The sequence below is a fragment of the Echiichthys vipera genome (assembly GCF_963691815.1).
Source record: "Echiichthys vipera genome assembly, chromosome: 17".
Taxonomy (NCBI): Eukaryota; Metazoa; Chordata; class Actinopteri; order Perciformes; family Trachinidae; genus Echiichthys; species Echiichthys vipera.
This window is the reverse complement of record NC_139842.1, coordinates 11,503,263-11,523,540: the sequence shown is the minus strand read 5'-3', so window position 1 is coordinate 11,523,540 and position 20,278 is coordinate 11,503,263. Positions and strand designations below refer to the sequence as shown.

Below are 20,278 nucleotides of genomic sequence, written 5' to 3'. Positions count from 1 at the left end.
ACACACTTTTCCGGACCACCAGATTCCTGTCACGCTGTACCTTTTTGGCCGCACAGGAAGAGAGAAGGAGGATGGTTCCAGCACTTCCTGTCTGCCTCCCAGGCTCCAACCAAGAGCAGTGTGAGTGAGGAGGAGAATGCAGGTAAGATTCACCTCCTTGTTTTTAACATGCATTACAGTCGTTGTTGAATCAAGTGCAGGGCCGATCGATGCTCATGCTTATACCTGTTTCTGGGAGTCGTTGAGTTATATTTATCAGCTAATTCAACTCATTCACTTTGTGTCTGTCTTTTCTCTGTCACCCAGAAACACCGTGTGGTGGAGACGCTGCTAAAGAAAGCACAGAGGAGCCGCAAGATGTACCAGGAGCCATGAAAACAAGAACACTATTGGAGTACAGCACCTACATGATTCAGCTGATAGGCTCCCAGAGGTGCAATCCCACCCCCAGCCCATGCCACAGTGAAAAGGGAAGCCCCACAACCCACAAGAAGGTCAATGAGCAACATTTTTATTTAGCTGTTTGTTTAGATGTAATATCAGTACACTCTTCATGGTACTGTCTAGTCGTCGCAGCCCTCTGGGAATTAGTCAAAGATACACTTTCAAAATGTTTTCACATGAATGTAGCTCCATCTCTAATGCCTTCACCATGCTCCCCCGAGCTATCAGTGTTAGCCACATTCGGCTGTTAGCAATTCTACCAGATTTCTCCGTTAATAGTTGTTACACGAAAATAATTGTCTCAATGGCTTATTTGATGAGTGTATTTGCCGAAAAAGACCCTGGGATGATTTTACGCCATAATTTTACTTTAAATAATTGGCTGGAGGATTTCCTGAATATTATAAGTATAGAAGCCGCAACTTCACTGGCATATCCAGATAGGGAGTGGAATGGCTTATGGATTACAATGAGGTCCTTCCTGGACTCACATGCCCTCCTCTCATTGTAATATAAAAATGTTTTTGCCACACTTAGTGCTGGAGATTGTAAAGGGATGTAAAGACATTAGAACTTTGTCCCTGCTCTACTTACCCTCTGCATGTCATGCTAATACTCTACACGACTCCCATTGATCACAGCTGGTCAATATCAGCTTCTGTTCCACTGCTCTGCACTCAGATCAGCCTTCTACAGGATGCTGGCTCAGCCAAACACATCTCTGCTGACTAGACTAAATTCCAGTATGCAGAAATATCAGGTATCACCTGGCTGGGGGATATTTATAGGAACGGACTGCAGCATACCTGACGGAGCTGGAAATCCTGGCTTGGGTGATTTAGGATTGGCACCCCACATAGAGACTGTTTTGGTGTTAAGAGGAGGAAGAGAGTCCAAATAAATGGGGCTTGAGGATAGATTAGCATATAAATGGAAAACCTTTTGCATTACTTCCCTATCAGGTCATATAACCTCTTAAAAATGCTTATGCACACATGCTGTATATGCCTTTCAGTAACTAATTTCTCTGTTATTCCCTTGCAGATTTACAATGAAGAGCATGTCTCTGGAGGTCAGGCTGGAGCTGAGCCCAGTGCAGGATTGGGGGCAGAGGGATGCTCTGCAGATGGCCAGCCTGCTTGGGTGAACTCCCTGGTGGGTCGGATCTTCTGGGACTTTCTACGGGAGAAGTACTGGACCGATCAGGTGGCGCACAAGATCCAGAAGAAACTCAGCAAGATCAAGGTGATTTGAAGAAGATTTATTTTTTTGCTTTTCTGTTTTCATATTCACACCACCATCAGCAGTATCATCATCAGTGGCATACTGACTAATGACATGGCAAGGCAGCAGTGAGTTTACTGTCGGTCAGAGCTCTACAGACTGTCACTCGATGATAGGACCTGAACCTCAGCGCTGGTTGGTTTACACACAAGGTCAAAAGATGTGACATAAGGCACTCTCTTTCCTGTGTGTGTGTGTGTGTGTGTGTGTGTGTGTGTGTGTGTGTGTGTGTGTGTGTGTGTGTGTGTGTGTGTGTGTGTGTGTGTGTGTGTGTGTGTGTGTGTGTTTGTGAGTGAGGCTGCTGATAATGTACTCCCTCTGGCTCCAAAGGCTGACGGTAGGAGTAAATAGTGTAGCACTGATGGCGCTGCAGCATATCATTACTCACTTCCTCCTCTACTCTTTGACGCACACCATCCTTTTTACTATCGTCTCCTCTGTCCTCCACACACATACCCAGTTGTACACACTGTGGGTTTCCCCTGCGCTCTCATTTGTTTGAAGTAAGCTTCCTCTGTGGAGCCTCTCTATTTATTTTTCACAGATTTAATTGGGATTTTCTTTTGATGGCCTGACATGAACACAGCGTGCCTACTAATTACCGACGTTGTTTGTCTCATTATAGCTGCCGTACTTTATGAATGAGCTGACTCTGGCTGACCTGGACATGGGCACTTGTCTCCCTCAAGTCCTCAGCACCTCCACGCCTACACTGGACCGCAGAGGTACAGTTGCGTGTATTTAGACTCGCACATGTTGAATGTTGGATAAGAACTCATCTTGCCACGTCTTGCTTATGTAACAATTGGACTGATCCCTATGAAACTTTAGACAGATATTCATTGTGCAGATAATCTTAATGACTTTGGTGATTCCTTGATATTTCCTCCAGAGCCCCGATGAGGTTGACATCGATGGTTTTGAATGAAATTTTTCAACAGCTATTGGATGACTTTTCATAAAGTGCCTCTTCCTAACTTTCCATGCTGGCGACATTTAACTAAAAGCATCGCTATGCTTAAATAAAGCCAGACAGAGCCGCTAGCTTGGCTGTAAACTCTTATACTATGTCTCAATTTGCATACTTAAGGATGACACAATGCGATGCACTATGCGTAGCTACCTGAATGGTAGAATCATAACTGTCAAAATATTGAATGTGAGACACTTTGCACTCCTCACCCTCAATGGTCGCCGTTTTTTGATGCGTAGCAAAAACGGGAGTGTACCTATGTTCCCCGGGTCCTATGTTCCCCGAACTGTAATTTTTTCCACAATCAGTGCAAATAGGCCTATGTAGACCCTAACCCTACCCCCTAACCCTGACCCTAATCCTAACCGTGACAAAAGGCATAGGCTTATGCACCTGGGGAACATATGGATGACCCTTCAAAAACTACAGGACTGCCAACGTATATTAAAATTCGTGAGAATGACTTGCTGGAAAGCTGCAGTTGGTTGTGTCTAGATAATAACCCTAGATTTGTGAAAACTCACAATACCCGCTGCCTGACGACCGGTCCTAAAATTAACCATTCGAGGTCAATGCCTAAATTTAACACCCTGCAAGACTTTCTTAAATCTTGGGTTACCATCTAGACACGACTGCTGCAATGGTTGCTATTATACAAATATAAGTTATACATGTTATTTATTTTCACAAAGTACCACATTACTGTAGTGGGATAGTGAGAACTACTACCCTGTTGAAATGTAGGCTCTACGCAAGTAATTACATAGTAGTGTACTACATGTAAGTGTACAAACAGAAGTATCTGAATTGAGACCATATCCAACAGTGTCTGTATATTACTTCGCTCAGGCACAAGCTTAGGCCGTGATCTCATTGTTTCATTATAGAGTTTGTTGCACCTGCTTGAAAAGCTTTCCGTTGTCTCCTGCCTAAGAGATTAGCAATCCTCTTGGCCTTGACTAAGCTTAACTGACAAAAGCATGCCTGAGCTATCCTCTATTGGTCTAGTGTCCCTTCTAGTGTCCCTTCTGCAACAACACTGTGTCAGGCCAGATCAAGAAAAACCTTGGCTTGTTGAGAAATCTGATCTGATCTGATGCTACCTCTTTTTCTTTCCTCCTTTCCTTTATTCCCAAGGCCTGTGGCTGGAGCTGGAGGTGGTGTACACAGGCTGCCTTCAGATGTCCCTGGAGACTAAGATGAACCTGTGTAAACTGGGTAAAGATGTAGAGGACGAGGCTCACAGCATTCCAGAGACCCAGCAAGTGGGGTGAGCCACATCTTCGTTTTTATATTCTTCAATAGATAAAGAGAGAGTGTGGAGATGGATGTGAGTGTGCTAGAGGATGAATGAGTCTTCTGAGATCAGAAGTTTGCATTAAGATGTACCACTGGTGTGTTTTTTCAGCTCGAAGCCCAGGCTGTGTTTATTGGCTGATAGCGATGAAGAGTCATCCAGCGCAGGATCGTCCGACGAAGAGGAATTCCCCCCGCAGTCTGAACCGCAGGGGTCTCTGGGAGATAAGAGCTCAGTGGTAGCAGCTGAAGGGTAAATTAAGAACTTTATTACAACAGAGATCAAATATACTATAGTATCCAGTGTATGGATCAGGGGTCACACAAAAAACATCAGGTGTGTAAGAGGTGACATGGTAGAACTTTTGACTTGTCAAACTAATAATGTTAACCTGACTTTCGTTCCGCCTTATTCCGTCTTGTCTCCGCTTAGCTCCACTCAACCATCTGGGTTCGCTCCATAGGAAAGTGATATCAGGGTCCGCAAAAAATGGTCAGGCCAATCAGGACTGCTGGGCGGGGTTTTATAGATGTGACGTAGCAGAGCAACGATTGTGGCGGCTCGCATCGAGGAAGCAGGCGTCAACATCGATGCTGCTATTTTATCCGTGTTATCCTAGAGAATATTCATTTTTTAAAAGAACACCAGAAAATGTCTCTGAAGGCTTTTGTTGCTGGAATTGATGTAGGCTGTTCTGTTTGGCTTTTCCCTGCGTCTGTCATCAGCGTCACGGGTTGGTTTCGATGTGAGTGGTTGAAGTAGCATGTCAATAGAGATGACGGACAAGTGGTTTATCCAATAATATGCAAGGGTTTTTGATAACCTGAAATCCCTTTGCTATGGAGCGATCCACGATGAATGAGCGAAGCAAGGCAAAACGAAATTCATCTGGCGAGAGTCAGGTTATAATAATGTAGCTTATCAGAATCAGAATCAGAAAACCTCTAATGTCCCGCAGACAGGGAAATTCTTTTGTCACAGCAGCAACAGAATATTACAAAATAAGGTAAAAAATAGCAAAAATAAGCAATAAAGTTAAATTTAAAAAGGGAAGAAATAGATATAGACATATATACATATTCACATAATATAGTGCAGTTGTTCTTGTTTTGTTTGTTTTGTAATAATATAGTAGTGAGTAAATAAATATGAGTAAATATGCCCAAATAGTGCAAAAACAGAAGTGACCTTAGTACAGGCATATTGCACAGTGCAGGGTACAGGATGAGGTCAATAGTCTATTGGGAGCAGTGCTGATTATACAGTCTGACAGCAGCAGTAAGGAAGGACCTGCGATACCTCTCCTTCGCACACTCAGTCTGTTGCTGAAGGAGCTGCCCAGTGCTGTGAGAGTGACCTGCAGGGGGTGGGACTCCTGCACCAGCAGCGATGACAGCTTGTCCAGCATCCTGCTCTCTCCCACCACCTGCACTGAGTCCACAGGGCATCCAAGGATGGAGCCGGCCTTCTTGATAAGTCTCCTCCTGTCTGCTGCAGATATGCTGCTGCTCCAGCAGACTACTCCATAGAAAATGGCTGATGCCACCACAGAGTCATAGAAGGAGGTCAGGAGTGCCCCTTGCACTCCAAAGGACCTGAGCTTCCTCAAAAGATACAGTTTGCTCTGACCTTTCTTATATGTTGCTGCAGTGTGGTCAGACCAGTCCAGTTTATTGTTGAGGTGAACTCCCAGGTACTTGTAAGATATCACGATCTCAATAACCGTTCCCCAGATGTTCACCTGTGTGCAGGGTTGTTTGTGCCTGCGGAAATCCAACACCAGCTCTTTGGTCTTCCCGGCGTTGAGCTGGAGGTGGTTCCGCCGGCACCAGTCCACAAAGTCCTGAATAAGTTCTCTGTAGGCTCAGCGCCAGTGTCTTGTGTGTGTGTGTATGTGTGTTTGTGTGTGTGTGTGTGTAAAACCTCTGGCCATTTTTCATGTAGTACACAACAGAAATTACTGACGAACATGTGGAAAGTAACATGCAGTTAAAGTCAGTGAAATCCAACTGACCTCCTTTAAGTTACTCCATTATTGTTACCGAAAAATGAGATCAAAAATGCATGAGGAGAAGCAACATTTTTCAGTCCTTCAAAGGGAGGAAATATAGAAAAAAAGTTTTGCAACCACTGACTTATATGCTGTATATTTCAATATATTGTAGATTTCAGAAAAAATCTCCCAGTAACTGTCCTAATCCTTTCCCCAGGCACACAGGTGGCAGCACAAGTAGGAAGATTTTGAGATTTGTGGACAAGATAGCCAAGTCCAAATATTTCCAGAAAGCCACAGAGAACGAGTACATCAGGAAGAAGATAGCCGAGGTGTCCAACATGCCTCTGATGCTCAGCGTCGAGGTCCTGGAGCTCTCTGGTACTCTGGCCGTCAACATCCCTCCTCCCCCTACTGACAGGATATGGTACTTGAGTTTTACCTGTTCCCTTTCATTTCATACCCTTAAATTCAAAGGTTTCTTTCTTTCTCACGCTGTCTTTTTTTCTGTCATACTGTCTTCTCAGGTACAGTTTCCGGGTGCCTCCCAGGTTAGACCTCCATGTGCGACCCACGCTTGGGGAGAGGGAGGTAACCTTCACTCACGTCACTGAGTGGATCGAGAAAAAACTGCAGTGTGAGTTCCAGGTCAGTGAAAAAGATCAAATTAATGGTTCAAACACACTGTTGTGAGAGTATATGAGAAGTGCCATTTTTTGCATCAATAAATATCGTTGTGTTGTACTTTGCCCCTCAACAGAAAGTGCTTGTGATGCCCAATATGGACGACCTATACCTGCCCCTGATGACATCTGGCCTGGATAAACCACCTGCATCCCACCATTCCTCAATGCATTCTTCATCCCACCAGTCCTCCATGGAGTCCCAGGAGTACCTGTCAGAGTAGCGCCCATTTGAGACTACAGATGGGATGATATTTAGGCCAAATAGCCATTGAGCAGCTTCTGCCAAGAATCTCTAAATGGATTCCGAGGCCGCTGCAGCAGCTGGGAACCGACATAGTGTTTGTCCTGAGTGTGTTGGTTGTAACCAGCGCAGAATAGAGCTTCCTGAAGGCATGCTGTGTGAATGGTGCTAAAGCGCCCCATACTTTGAAGAAGACTGAACTGTACACCAGTGAGAGCACATTTTACACCAAAAAGGGAACTATTTTACTTGATTGCAACACTAGTAAAAGAGGCAGAAACTGAATGTCTTTACTGCACGTTAAAGCAAGGTTGTTGCTTATGACCACTGTTTTAAAAGAATGCCGACTGAACCAACTATCATTGCATCTGTTTGTAATCCTCTGATCCTGTTATGGGTTGTGGAAAAAAACATGGAGATGATGATGATGGTGATGATGATGATGATGATGATGATGATGATGATGATGATGATGATGATGATGATGATGATGATGATGAAGTTTAATCAGGCTACCATGATGCATGTTTATTTTAACTAGTGCTCATGGATTTATTAGTGAATCAAAATTGTTCAAAACTTTAAAACTATCGTAATTGTTGAACTTTAAGGTCCCGTATTGTAAGTGAGATTTTCATTTCCTTTTTTTTTATTAGGGTGCTATATAAATACTTTTAAAGAATCAGTCCACAAAGAAATACACACAGCCCATGTTGTGTTGTGATTACAGACTCTTGATATGAATATGCACTTTAACTGTTGCTACATGCCTCAGTGAGACTGAGTGAGACGGATTACAGGTAGCAGAAGAAGGTAGACAGAGTTTGAGAAGTGAAGTGAAAGCTCATGTACGTTTAATTAAAAGTGTGACTTAATAAAGTTATCAAGTTAGTCATTCCCTGTGATTGATTCACCAACGCAACAGCCCGTATTCAGAAACTTTGTCTTGAAACAAGCCCTCAGGACTTCTGTACAGTTGTGATGTCACAAATATACTATATATATATATATATATATATATATATATATATATATATATATATATATATATTCTTTTTCTAGGGGGGGGCTTAAAGAGACAGGGACTCAAACCGACCGTTTCAGACAGAGATTGAATACAGGTATATTTAGACAGACAGTATGAGAAAAACTTGTTAAAAAATGTTTCTGAACATTAAATGTTCTTGGAGAAACGCAAAATAGAAGTATGAGCCTGATTATTAGCATAATATGGGACCTTTTAACTGCATACAAATAGGTAGTGGTGGCAATTAAGGCAGTTAAAACACAAACATGCAACATTTATGTATCACCAATGCTAATTTACATGGAACAATCAAAACGGTGTATTTGAAACTCTGTTTTATTAATGTATGGGAATTGCGATGCGAGAAATTTTTCAGGCCTCCTCGGTCAGAGGCTCCGGCAGTGTTTTCTTGACATCCTTCTTCAGTGGCCCCTGCAGGAAAAATAGAAGTAAGCGTTTTTGTTTTTTTTTAAATACAGAAGGGCTCAACAGTAATTCTGTTAACACCAGAGAATTTCCTGGTAATCAGATTTGTGTGTGCACCGAACTTTTCTCACTCTCACCATAAATGCTCTCTTCTCCTGAGCAGTCTGGAAGCGTCCATGACCAAATTTGGAAGTGGTGTCAATGAACTTGAGCTCGATGGTCTCCTTGGACTTGCGAGATGTGTGCACGAGCAAAGACTGGGGGGAGGTAGGGCACAAAGATGTACTTAATTGTACATGTACTGGGTGCCGAACATTTTGCTCTCAGAATAAATTAGATGCTACTACTGTGTACTTGTACTGCAATCCAAAAAAAAAATCACACTGTACCTTTCTGAGGGTGAGGACACGTTTTTTCGGCCCGACCACACAGCCCTTCACCATGACAAAGTCATTATTCACATCACCATAGTGGGGGAAGCCTCCCTACAGGGTGGACAACAGGCAGGTAGAAATAAAACAGGGAATGAAGAGTAGATGAGGAGTGTTCAGGAAGAAATTTGCTATCACTTTCTATGAAGCCCTTATATGTAGCGCATAATAAAATATGCTCTATAAGAGAACACCATGTTGTCCATAACACCTTATAACATTTCATGCAAAACTGGTAGAACTAGCCAGCAATGGTTCATTATAATACCCTGTGCAGTGTATTATCCAGGTGTCGTGGCAGATATAAGATTTTCTTTAGTGCATATTATCTTGAAAAATGAGAGTACCATGGGCGAGATGGTCTTCTGGGTGGTGTCGTAGCTAGTGGAGGCATTGTTGCGGATCACTTTTCCATCCTGGATGTGCACAGCCTTACCAATACGATAGATCTGAGGATACATGAAGATATTAAGAGCTCAAGCATGGACACACGGCCTTATGGTAAACCTACCTATGTATAATGATATTGCTTATAATAAAAGCTTATTTCCCTAAGAACAGATGAAGATGAAGTCTCCTGGACTCTTCACTCTCAGCATACCTTCTTGTTGAGCTCAGTACGATGGTGATAGCCCTTCTGACCAGCGCGAGCTATAGTATACGACACGCGGGCCGGATGCCAGGCTCCAATGCAGGCCACCTTCCTCAGACCCTTGTGAGTCTTCCTGGGAAGCTTCTTTGTGTGCCAGCGGCTTGTCACACCTGTCAGTACAAAGAGCCGGATATAAGGAATACATCCAAGGGCGTGTACTTTATGAGTCCTTGGACTGGCACAAATGCTCAGAGCATGTTCTAACCTTTAAAGCCATGACCCTTGGTGACTCCGATGACATCAATCATCTCATCCTGGTAGAAGACGGCAGAGACGGGCACAGCTTGCTCCAGGCGCTCCTTAGCCCAGTCCACCTTGTCAGAGATGCTTCCTCCGTTCAGCTGCACCTCCATGATGTGGGCCTTTTTCTGCTTTATGGGCAGCAATCGTATCTGGAAAAGGAGAAGCCCGTAAAATGCAACTGAAATCTAGTAAAAGTATTTCTTATTCTTATTCTGATCTATTATTTAACACAGAATCTTATTTTAGGGTAATTACCACAGCCCTGCTATTTCAGAGTTCAGTTTGATCATATTCCCACTTCTGAAGCTGAAACCTGCCCAGAAGAACATCCCAGCAACAATGTTAAGAGTTGAGAGTTTGAATGATGTAAATATTGTTTGCAGCTAGAATAAAGATTTTCTCTTGGCAAAGCCTGAAGAGCAGCCACGTTCTGCCCTACTGAGAATTATTTTTAAACTGCTATTTGAAACTGCACCCTCCTCCAGTGCCCCCCTCGTAGTCTGAGTTGTCAGGCTCTCGACAGCAGAGAGATTTGGGATTTGGCAACTTTTCATTCCATTGCATGTGGCCCGATAGATAATTCTGAAACCTCTGCTCTTTTCAAGGGGCTGGATTTAAAAGAGAACAGTTGAGTCCCACTGCAATGGGATGAGAAAGCAAACTAAAACTTGTTGAATGTTCTTTGAATTGAGCTATAGACTTGGCCTACCTGAGAGTGAACAATAACCCTGATGACTGAACAGTATTTCTTCATCTGAGCGAAATCCTTGTCCAGCTGTTTCTTTCCCGTCTCATCCTGCCACTTCTTACTGTACTTGGTGAAGGCCTTCTTCTTGCTCTTGTACCTGAAACACAGAAAAGCCCAGTGAGGCAACAACTGTGTGCTCAACTTGCTGCACATAGAGTGGAACGTGTAATAATCACACACCAGTTTTTGTAAAATCTGCGCCTGCACTCATCACTGAGATGCTCAGCAAAGATGGTTTTGAGGGAACGCAAGCCGCGGACAGTCTTAATGTATCCCACTACCCCCACCACAATGACTGGAGGAGTTTCAATGATGGTAACCGCCTCTATATCCTCTCGCTTTGCTTGTTCTGTGGGAGAAACATAGAAAATATCTGTCAGTCATCTGTTAAGCTCAATCAAGCATGCAAGTGGGGTATTTCATGATTATAGAACTATATACATTGAGCTCTTGACACCCTGAAACAATGTTATGATGTCATAATGTCTTATACTTACGAAATCTGTACAGAACGTAGTAGGAAAACATGTAATACCTGATCTTATTAGCCCATTATCCTCTCAAACAAACAGCAAACATCACTCAAAGAACCAACCATGCAACAATGCTGCAGTAGGTCGAGTTGTACATACTGAGGCCAGTGCGGTGGATCTCCCTCAGCGTGTGGGTCATGCCAGCCTTGTATCCCAGGAAGGCAGTGAGGTGGACAGGTTGGCTGGGTTCATCTTTGGGCCATGTGCGCACCTTGCCCATGTGCTTCTTGGAGCGCTTGTGGGGCAAGAACCCCATGTGTCCATGACGGGGCGCGTGGAATTTGCGATGAGACTGGAAAGGCATAAGCCACACAGAGTCATGACTTCTTAATGTGAAACTCATATAACCCCATGGAAATGTAATCAAGATATATTAAAATGTTATTTTACAATAACAGTACAAGAACAGTAGTAAATTAAGTAGAGACGCACACATTCACCCTTGCATTGCAGTAAAATGTAATCCTCTGTGTTGTTTTTCCCCAAAAATTCTTCAGCTCTATCTATTCTAATCCTCTGATATTAAAGGGGCTCAAAACGTTTTTAATCAAATTAAACTGAACATCAAAAGAGTATAATGTAATAAAATGTGATTCAGAAATCCAGCACCAGCAAAATAATAAACAAAACTCAGATATTGGGATCGCATACAGTGGTGGAAGAAGTGGAAGAAGAGGTTATACTTAAGTAAAAGTAGTAATATCACAGCGCAGAAATACTCTTACAGGTAAAAAGTCTTGCATTCTAAATGTTAATTAAGTAAAAGCACAAAAGTATCAGCATCAAACTGTACTTAAAGTACAAGTAAAAGTACTCATTGTGCAGAATTTCCCTTTTCAGAATATTATAATATTAGACTATAATTATTGATGGATAAATGTAAATATCCCATTAATGTTGCAACTGATAAAGGTGGGTCTAAATGTAGCTACTTTATACACTTCTGTGTAGCCTAATCTATAACAACGTATTACTACATTTGTTGATTATATTTTGTATTAATAATCTGAATATGTAAAGTAACTAGTAACTGAAGTTACCAAATAAATGTAGTGGAGTAAAAAGTACAATATTTCCTCTGAAATGTAGTAAAAGTATAAAGTAGCATAAAATAAAATTACTCAAGTAAAGTCCCTCAAAAATGTACTTAAATTCAGTACTTGAGTGAATGGACTTAGTTACTTTCCACCGCTGGTCCAACATAAAAAGAAGTCGCCATGTCAGTCTTCCACATGGTCTCCTCGAAGGCAGACATTACAAGACTACTTCTCAATATGCTTTATCTTCCATTAATAAAAACCCAGATGGCCAAACAAAGTGATAAACCACACACAAACACAGACATGTAGATGACAAAAGACGGACAAAACTGCAAAATGAATGTGTCCTTTGTCGTAGAAAAGAACTGAAAAACATATGAGGAGCACTGACCATGTCTGCTCACTGTCGAGTCGAGAGATAGAAAGAGAGAGGGGCCGGTGCTGAAGGAAGGGTCATATAAGATGATACAGGGGCTCTAATTTGGTGTTTGGCCCAGCTGAGGAGACGTATTGGCTTTCAAACAAGGCGTTCTCTGCCAAGTTTCTGACAGGAGAGGGTAGGAGTAGGGAAGGGGGTAAACTCTGAGGTCTGAGGTGGTGAGCTCAGTGGACAGGAACCACATGACCAAGAAAGGAAGAAAAAAGATTTTTTTACTGTCACAAGACCAATATCCACCTGGGCTGCTTTACGATGGATACAGTTTTATTCTCTTCTTAAAGAGCAGTTACACAATTCTCACACTGGTTTTCTCCATGCCATGTTTTGTTATTGATCGTTTCTTCATAATATTTACATTGCATTTCAATTGGCAGACAGTTTGGCAGACACTTTTTTTCCAAAGCGACTTACAAACTTACAATATGTGGATTCAAACTTTCTAGGAGCAACAGCTAGATATCATCCACAGTTGGGAGTGTGTCCCGTTTATAGTTAGGTAGCTTCAAATGAACTTCACAAAGAATATCAGTCATATTATTATTTGGCAGGTGTGATGTTTTCCTATGTAGATGGAGACAAAGACACATGAGCCTACTGTTTTACTTGCCATTTCACAGTGCTGCTTACCTGAAATGCATTGTCAAATTTGAGATATTAATTACAGAAAATATATTAATAATTAGTAAGTTCCTAACAGCAGTCTGTACCTTATACATAGACAGACATGCACTAAATGCCCTTTGATGACTAATACAACATTTTAAATATCAGATATAGTCACTGACTGGACGGTGCACTATAATTGTTAACTGTACCACCCTCTGCTGCATTTTCATGGTACATCAGCTCCACCTGTGACCTTTACTCTTCAACCTCCATGTTTTAAAAAATACTGTAAATGAGTTTGTGCTAATTCCTCGTTTGGGATAATATTTGCAACGATTAATAATTTCAGAATAATCAGAATAAAACAAATTGAAGACAAGATTGAAGTTTTACATTTTTGACCTCTATTTCGCCATTATGTTGTATGTTCTGCGCATGCGCTACCTCGATAGGAGAGCTGCCGAGGTCGAACTGTAGGATTTTCTTAAATCCTGGTTAAAAACAAGGCAACATGCCGGACTATGATAAAGGAGCATATCCGGAGCCTCCTCGACAGACTCCGGCTGAGAACAAACAGACGGCACTGCCAAACCCAGCCCTGCTTGTGACTAAACTCTTCTATTACTCCGTGGACCTGCCTGTCACCACACTGAGAGGTAACGGAAGCTAACAGAGCTAACTCTGCTAACAGGACAGCACAACAACAATAACAACACAGCACACTGTTGGTGCATTTTAACTTTATCACGATGCTATCAATGCTATGCCCTTGCAAAAATTCATACCCTAAATATTTTTTAAATGTCTAGTTTGTGGCAATAACGGAGTTAGCTATGTTAGCTCTGTAGCCAATCTGCAAGGCTAATGGAAGGAGGCTCGGCTGGGACAAAATGTCTGCTTTCGGGCATGACACCTGCGCAGTAACATCTGGTCTCCAAGTATTATGTTTAAGTTGTGACTTTGTTCAGGAAAGTAATCATACTTTATTGGAAAAGCACATATTTTGTCACTGCGCTTAATTTTGTTATTAAGATGTAATACCCCAAAGTTCAGGCATTTTTGTTTGTGGTGCTCCAGCCTCCTTCCATTAGCCTTGCCAATCACAGAACAGCCCACACATGGCCTTTCCTAGTGTAAGGTTAAACTATGCCTGTGTTTAACTATTTTTTCGCCCTCTCACCCAGGTGTTATCGACAGTATTCGTGGTAATAACAAGTCGGTCTACTACCACCAGAAGTTTCGTCGTGTTCCTGACCTCACTGAGTGCCAGGAGGGAGATTACCTCTGCTGCTTTGAGGCTGAGATGCAATGGAATAGAGACTTGTAAGTCGAAAAGGTTCAAATAAGATTTTTGTGCCCTACACCTGCAACATTCATTACTACCGTAAAAATATAAATTGAGATAATGATATTTTTTACCTCTGTCTTGTTGAAGTGTAAATTAAATAATTACCAGTTTCTACCTGTGTGCCTTTTAAGAACTTAACTCAAATAGATGACACTGCAGGCCACAACACAATTCATGGTGCAATATAAAAAAATATTTATAAAAATGTGTGTGCTGGACTGTGCAATATATAATGCAGTATTTCTACTATCTATTTATTTTATTCACTGATCTTGCGGGTAATATAAGAGTTAATGGTTGATTGTGTTTTGGTTCTTTTAAATCTTTTTATACTGTGCTTTTATTGTATACCACTGAAGGAGATGCACTGAAATTTCAAGTACAGTCGCTGCGCAAAAACAATAAAACGTCTTCTCTTCTAAATCACAATAATCACGATACAATATCATATTGATGATTAGACAACAATACAATATTTGTTGTCATGTTGTGATATCATATGCCCATTTAACCGTTAGTTCATATCAACTCACAATAAGCAGCTAAAATTTGATTTGCCAATTTTGTTACTGAGCCCTTCCAGACATTTGAATGAAAAACCAATTCTTTGTTGTTGTTACTCTATGTTTTAATGAAAATTAATAAATAAAGTGGAAATTTCAAAATAGAGGCACATCTAAAAGAAATGTATGAATATTTTCACTTTAGATCCATGAAATTATATGAGATATAACAAGTTTACATTTTTCCTCTACCGTCTAGTGGATTAACTCTGTGTTAAGCTGTAGTTGTATTGTCTTTACACACAACAAACTTGGGAAATAATAGTTTTTCAGATTGGGAGTGGTTAGTTTCTGGAGCTTTGGACAAATTATAATGCAACTGTAATGATTTGTCTGCGGTGTGCACTGTACCTGATAGACACTTGAAGGCATCAGGATACAGACACATAGCAAGAGAATAGGTGGAACTTAATTTTATCCATATTTTAGACAACTAGGTGTTTCCATTTTTGTGGCGACATGTCAATATCCCTCGATAAACAATAGAGATGTCCAACAATCACATATGGATGTACTGTTTGGCTGTCCATGTGGCCATGTAGTTGTGCCTTATTTTGTAAAAAAAACAAGTTATTTCATTTTGACACCATGGTGGGTGTAAAAACGGTCTGCGTTATTACAAGGCCTCAATAGTGAGTTCAGGCATCTGTAAGGTTGCTGTAGTGCTCAGGGTGCCACTGTCAACTTTGAAGATACTGTTGAAGAGTGTCACCACGTGTTGTTGTCTTCACTCCTCAGCAAAGTGGACCAGGAGATTGTGAAGTTGGTACAGGAGCGTATGAGGGCCTGCCAGCAGAGAGAAGGAGCCAGCTATGCGCAGAACTGTGCTAAAGAAATAGAGCAGTTCAACGAGGTCACCAAGAACTTCCAGTCACGCTGTAAGTTATGTGGTGTTTGGGGCTTGGACATGTTTGGTGTAACCAAAAGAAAATGTGGAAGTATTCAGGAAACCCTACATGTGTCATGTCAATACAACAATGGCAAATTCTTTCATTGGCTTAAGGGATGATTTTTCTCTACTGTGTCAGTCACTGAATGTAAATGTTGTTTTTTTTTAGGGCTGAAACAATTAACAGAAATGTATTTGATGTGTCACCTCTCATCCAAGAAGCTTCATCAGTTCATGTACGCATGTGACCAGGCTGGGACTGGTCCGCCTGGTCAGATGCGTACATGAACTGATGAAGCCTCTTGGATGAGAGGTGACACGTCTTCCTAGACGAATAACCAAGTCCAGTTGCTTTTGACTGAAATTGCTTTGAGGATAACGATGACCTGGACGAATGAGAACATTCACAGGCTGTATTTGACAACAATTTTGATAATCATTTAAATAATTTATGAAAGGAAAGTTTAAGTGTGAGAATTTGCAGGTTTTATATCATTTGAACAAAGAAATTTGATGACTAACTTTGGCTTTGGGAAATTGTGGTGCGCCATTTTTTAAAAACAGCCTTGATAATGAAAGTAACTTGTCACATGGATATTGTTATGCATCTCCATATCCATCTTTCCAGATGGAGACCTAGGAGTGTTCGCCACCGGGAGGAAATGTCTAATGAAGCAAAAAGAACGGATGATGGCTGCTCAGGCCCAGAGTGCTTAAGAACAGTTCCCTACTATCTGTCCTGTGTAATAATTGTAAAATAAAATGTATCTGATAAATCATGTCTTTTAGCATCTTTCCACCTTGTCCACAAAGCAACTTAACTCATCAATGAATCAAGAAACTGGAAGTTGGTGCAGCAACTTGGTGTTCTCAAGCTGTTGTGCAGTGAAATCTTATTTGGTTCTGAGCTTCAATGAATATCTAATGTATATTAGCCAATCCCATAAATAGATCCTCAGGGTTTAGCAGATATGAATAACTGTCAACTTTCCACTTGTACACTGTTTTTAATCCCTGGCTGTATTTGAAACATCAAATAGGATATAAAGCAATGTTTTTTTTATATCCCCATGTTCTGACTGAGCATTGTTTGCATAATTGACAATATAAAATCCTGCCTGGTCATTTATCAACATTTCACTTGAGCCTTCATGAGTTACTATCAAATATTGCAACATACTGTATCAATATTGTGACACTTAATCACTCACCCTTAACAGAGTGCTCATGGTAGAAAGTTTAACAATATATTTTATACCCATTGTAGTGACTTGACATTTTACTGCACTCTGTCCTGCTTTTCAACACATTATTTTAACAATTTTCAAACCTGTGAGAAGCTTCAGCTGCTTGATAACAAGCGCATCATTAGAATCAGTTGTGCAAGAGCAGGGAGAAACCTAAAAACATGCAGGACAGTGGCTCTCCACCTCCGGAATTGGGTGGCCCCATCCTAAATTATTAAATGACTGAACCTTTGATGCGCTTCTTAATGTGTTAGCACCCATGTTCTGTTAAGCTCAGCACAAGTAGCACAAGAGTCACACGTTTCAGAACGTTTATTCAACGATTCTCTGTACAAAAAGTTTAGGCGGTTGGGGCCGGGACTGACTGTCCCCTCTGCACAGACACCCTGGTGTGAGTCTTGGCCAAATGGTCAGTGAACTCCTGGTAGGGAGACTTTGTGAAGACAGTCTCCTTCCACAGGTCAGGGGTCAGGTAGCTGTAGGTCTTGGAGATGGCGTCAAAGGTGGCCTTGGCTAATGAGGAAATGACAAACAATGAGTAAATGCTTAAGATGGCGTTTCAAGAACATAATGTATTATACAATTTTGGAAACCATGTTGAGCACTGAAAAGGGCAACAGAAAAACACTAAAACAGTCTCTGCCGTGCATTATCCATACTCGTTCCATCAAAAGAATCTTACCGAAGTTGCCGAGGGTTGCAGTGCAGCCTCTGGCAGAGGTGTAGCAATCGTCGATACCAGCCATCATGAGCAGCTTCTTGGGCACAGGGGCTGACACGATACCAGTACCACGGGGGGCAGGGATGAGACGCACCAGGACAGAGCCACAACGGCCAGTCACCTTGCAGGGCACTGTATGGGGCTTGCCGATCTTGTTACCCCAATAACCTCTCCTGACAGGGACAATGGAGAGCTTGGCCAGGATGATGGCACCGCGGATAGCCGTGGCCACCTCTTTGGAGCACTTCACCCCCAGACCCACATGGCCGTTGTAGTCACCAATGGCAACAAAGGCCTGTAAACAGAAGCCAATAATGTCACATCTCGACCAACACGTGCTGCCATGGGATGATTAATACTGATTTTAAAAAATAAAAAATAGTCATTTGTCAACAACTCACCTTGAACCTGGTGCGCTGACCAGCCCTGGTCTGCTTCTGGACGGGCATGATCTTGAGCACCTCATCCTTCAGACCAGAACCCAGGAAAAAGTCGATGATCTCAGACTCCTGCAGGACAAAATTAGATTTGATGCTGTACCACAACCAACATAGTGTGCTGCATGAACAACCATACACCACACACTAACATTACAGATCCCAGAGCTTACCATCACTTGTGAAAGTTTTTTTGGGTCCATTTGTCCACATTATTCCCCAAGTTATGGTCTTACATCTACTATTTTCCCATGTTGAACAAAATCGTGCAATTACCAGCTACCATTGTAGGAGTGGTTACTGAAATAGCTTTTTAGGAACTCCTTTAATGTGCTGCAGTAGGACTCTTGGATTCAGGTGGTTCAAAGAGTGTAAAAAAAAAAAGTGTAAATGAAGACCTGGGTTTTAGCCACAACAACTTCAGGAGAAAATGATGTGTAGCTCTGCGACTTGAATGTGATTATTAAAAGCACATACTGGATCGAACACAAAATGGCATTCTTTAAATTAAATGAGACCATCATAGGGAGGCCACTAAAGCACTTTTTCACATGCAGTAGACTCCTTATAGTGGGCAGTCTGTCACTACGGTCATCCTCACACACTGCTTACTTTGATGGGCAGGGAGTACAGGTAGATCTCCTCCAGGGTCTTGATCTTCATGTCCTTAACCAGGCGGCCCAGCTTAGTGACCGGCACCCACTAACAAAAGAGACATTAGAGTCAAAATATTGCTTGCGGTAATATCGATCGCCACGATCTTAACCAAATGAGCATTTAAACAGTAGCGAGTCTTGCACTTACTTCCTTGTCCTCGGACTTGCCGCCCCGAGCACCGCGGCCCCTGCCACGGCCTCTGCCGCGACCACGGCCCCTGCCGCGGCCACCTGCTCCAAAACCTCCGCGAAAACCTCCTCTACCACCGGCGTCGTCCGCCATTTGCTGCAAAGAACAGTGAAGGTTAAAATGAATATTCCCTTACATCGCTGAAGCTTAAGTAGCCTATGCAAGGATCTGTCGTGAACAGCCGCCATGTTCAGCTGTGAGGTCTTTCCTTCAATATTTACAAATATCCCAAATTCTGCCTCATTGACCTCGTAAATACCACTGGAGTTTTTAATAAACATGTTCATGCGTAACTTCGCAGGTTAAATAAGTACGTTTGGCAGAAGGATGTGCGAGATAACGCATGATTATGATCGGAAAGAAAAGCATCGCATCCCACTTACGTGATCGTTATAACAGGAAGAAGAACCACGAAAAGTCCCGCTGCATTATATGTAAAGGGTGTATCGCGAGATTTCATCAAAGAGAAAACTGAATGCTCCACCCGTTACTGCCCCTAGCGGTAGCTCTTTCAGTCCGGACCCAAAGAGGTTACAATTATTTTTATTATAATAAATAATTATAAAGATAAATAAATATATTATGAATTATTATTGTAACCTCGATGCCTGACCTATGCTCTAATGACCAAGAGGGTGATGTCAATTTTATTTTAAATCTCCTTCATTAACATGACATAATTATTTTTTTTTAAATATATATATTTCTTTAATATTTTTATTCATTTATTTTTCTCTCTTTTTTTGTCTTTTTACCTTATAATCTGTTAATTTCATTATTATAAATTATTTGTTGTTTTTAGTGTTCATTAAAAGTGTCCCATCGTGTATCTTGCCTTGTTGACGTGTATATTATATGTGTATGGATTTATATGCGTTTGTGCCTTTACTCTTGCTGTCAAAGCACTTTCTAAACTTTTGTTTTTAAATGTGCTATACAAATAAAGTTATTATTATTAATATAATTTTATTATATAGCATTTTTAAACAAAAACAACCAAAAAACTAGTCGTTAACATGTTCAAACAGATCTAATGTGAATATAATGCATAACTGACTATCCTGGTTAAGTGTTAAGAATAGATTAACTGCCTCATTGGTTAATTTTCCTAGAAATATTTCAGTGACTAAATTGCCAAGGGTATTGTATAAATGTTTTTGTTTC

The 20,278-nt window shown here is 41.5% G+C and overlaps 4 protein-coding genes across 4 annotated transcripts in view; 2 read left to right on the top strand and 2 right to left on the bottom strand.

The window, feature by feature from the left end:
- LOC310959787 (testis-expressed protein 2-like) overlaps positions 1–7,813 on the top strand; it is a 15,510-nt gene extending 7,697 nt beyond the window's left edge. The window contains 10 exon segments of the mRNA XM_083931247.1: positions 8–68; positions 71–142; positions 307–494; positions 1,489–1,689; positions 2,354–2,453; positions 3,839–3,971; positions 4,110–4,250; positions 6,209–6,418; positions 6,519–6,639; positions 6,752–7,813. Coding sequence (XP_083787373.1) covers positions 8–68; positions 71–142; positions 307–494; positions 1,489–1,689; positions 2,354–2,453; positions 3,839–3,971; positions 4,110–4,250; positions 6,209–6,418; positions 6,519–6,639; positions 6,752–6,898 — 1,374 coding nt within the window. The 3' untranslated portion in view covers positions 6,899–7,813.
- A 452-nt stretch (positions 7,814–8,265) lies between these two features.
- Positions 8,266–12,551, bottom strand: LOC310959516 (large ribosomal subunit protein uL3-like). Its single transcript, XM_083930889.1, has 10 exons — positions 12,410–12,551; positions 11,078–11,270; positions 10,626–10,794; positions 10,407–10,542; positions 9,660–9,846; positions 9,404–9,564; positions 9,150–9,251; positions 8,761–8,856; positions 8,509–8,628; positions 8,266–8,377 (listed from the first exon to the last, which is right to left on the bottom strand). Exons 1-10 carry the CDS (start codon positions 12,410–12,412, stop codon positions 8,318–8,320), a joined length of 1,227 nt encoding a protein of 408 aa, XP_083787015.1. The 5' UTR covers positions 12,413–12,551; the 3' UTR covers positions 8,266–8,317.
- A 957-nt stretch (positions 12,552–13,508) lies between these two features.
- Positions 13,509–16,642, top strand: ndufb10 (NADH:ubiquinone oxidoreductase subunit B10). The gene is made up of 4 exons (XM_083930890.1): positions 13,509–13,719; positions 14,248–14,386; positions 15,713–15,852; positions 16,492–16,642. The coding sequence occupies exons 1-4, from the start codon at positions 13,575–13,577 to the stop codon at positions 16,578–16,580; spliced, it is 513 nt and encodes a 170-aa protein (XP_083787016.1). The 5' UTR covers positions 13,509–13,574; the 3' UTR covers positions 16,581–16,642.
- Positions 16,643–17,407: 765 nt separating this feature from the next.
- On the bottom strand, positions 17,408–19,531 carry rps2 (ribosomal protein S2). The gene is made up of 6 exons (XM_083931573.1): positions 19,498–19,531; positions 19,073–19,210; positions 18,881–18,970; positions 18,233–18,340; positions 17,793–18,126; positions 17,408–17,623 (listed from the first exon to the last, which is right to left on the bottom strand). Exons 2-6 carry the CDS (start codon positions 19,205–19,207, stop codon positions 17,451–17,453), a joined length of 840 nt encoding a protein of 279 aa, XP_083787699.1. The 5' UTR covers positions 19,208–19,210; positions 19,498–19,531; the 3' UTR covers positions 17,408–17,450.
- Positions 19,532–20,278: the final 747 nt, after the last annotated feature.

What these genes read in the sequence shown, in the direction of transcription:
- rps2 (XM_083931573.1), bottom strand. Translation starts at nt 19,207, where the DNA reads ATGGCGGACGACGCCGGTGGTAGAGGAGGTTTTCGCGGAGGTTTTGGA. An exon ending in GCAAGTCCGAGGACAAGGAA is followed by an intron (nt 18,971 to 19,072) that starts GTAAGTGCAAGA and finishes CTCTTTTGTTAG; the next exon opens with TGGGTGCCGGTCACTAAGCT. An exon ending in TGCAACCCTCGGCAACTTCG is followed by an intron (nt 17,624 to 17,792) that starts GTAAGATTCTTT and finishes TTTCCTCATTAG; the next exon opens with CCAAGGCCACCTTTGACGCC.
- LOC310959516 (XM_083930889.1), bottom strand. An exon ending in GATCCACCGCACTGGCCTCA is followed by an intron (nt 10,795 to 11,077) that starts GTATGTACAACT and finishes TTTCTCCCACAG; the next exon opens with AACAAGCAAAGCGAGAGGAT. An exon ending in CAAGGGTCATGGCTTTAAAG is followed by an intron (nt 9,565 to 9,659) that starts GTTAGAACATGC and finishes TTGTACTGACAG; the next exon opens with GTGTGACAAGCCGCTGGCAC.
- ndufb10 (XM_083930890.1), top strand. Translation starts at nt 13,575, where the DNA reads ATGCCGGACTATGATAAAGGAGCATATCCGGAGCCTCCTCGACAGACT. An exon ending in GCCTGTCACCACACTGAGAG is followed by an intron (nt 13,720 to 14,247) that starts GTAACGGAAGCT and finishes CCTCTCACCCAG; the next exon opens with GTGTTATCGACAGTATTCGT. An exon ending in ATGCAATGGAATAGAGACTT is followed by an intron (nt 14,387 to 15,712) that starts GTAAGTCGAAAA and finishes TTCACTCCTCAG; the next exon opens with CAAAGTGGACCAGGAGATTG.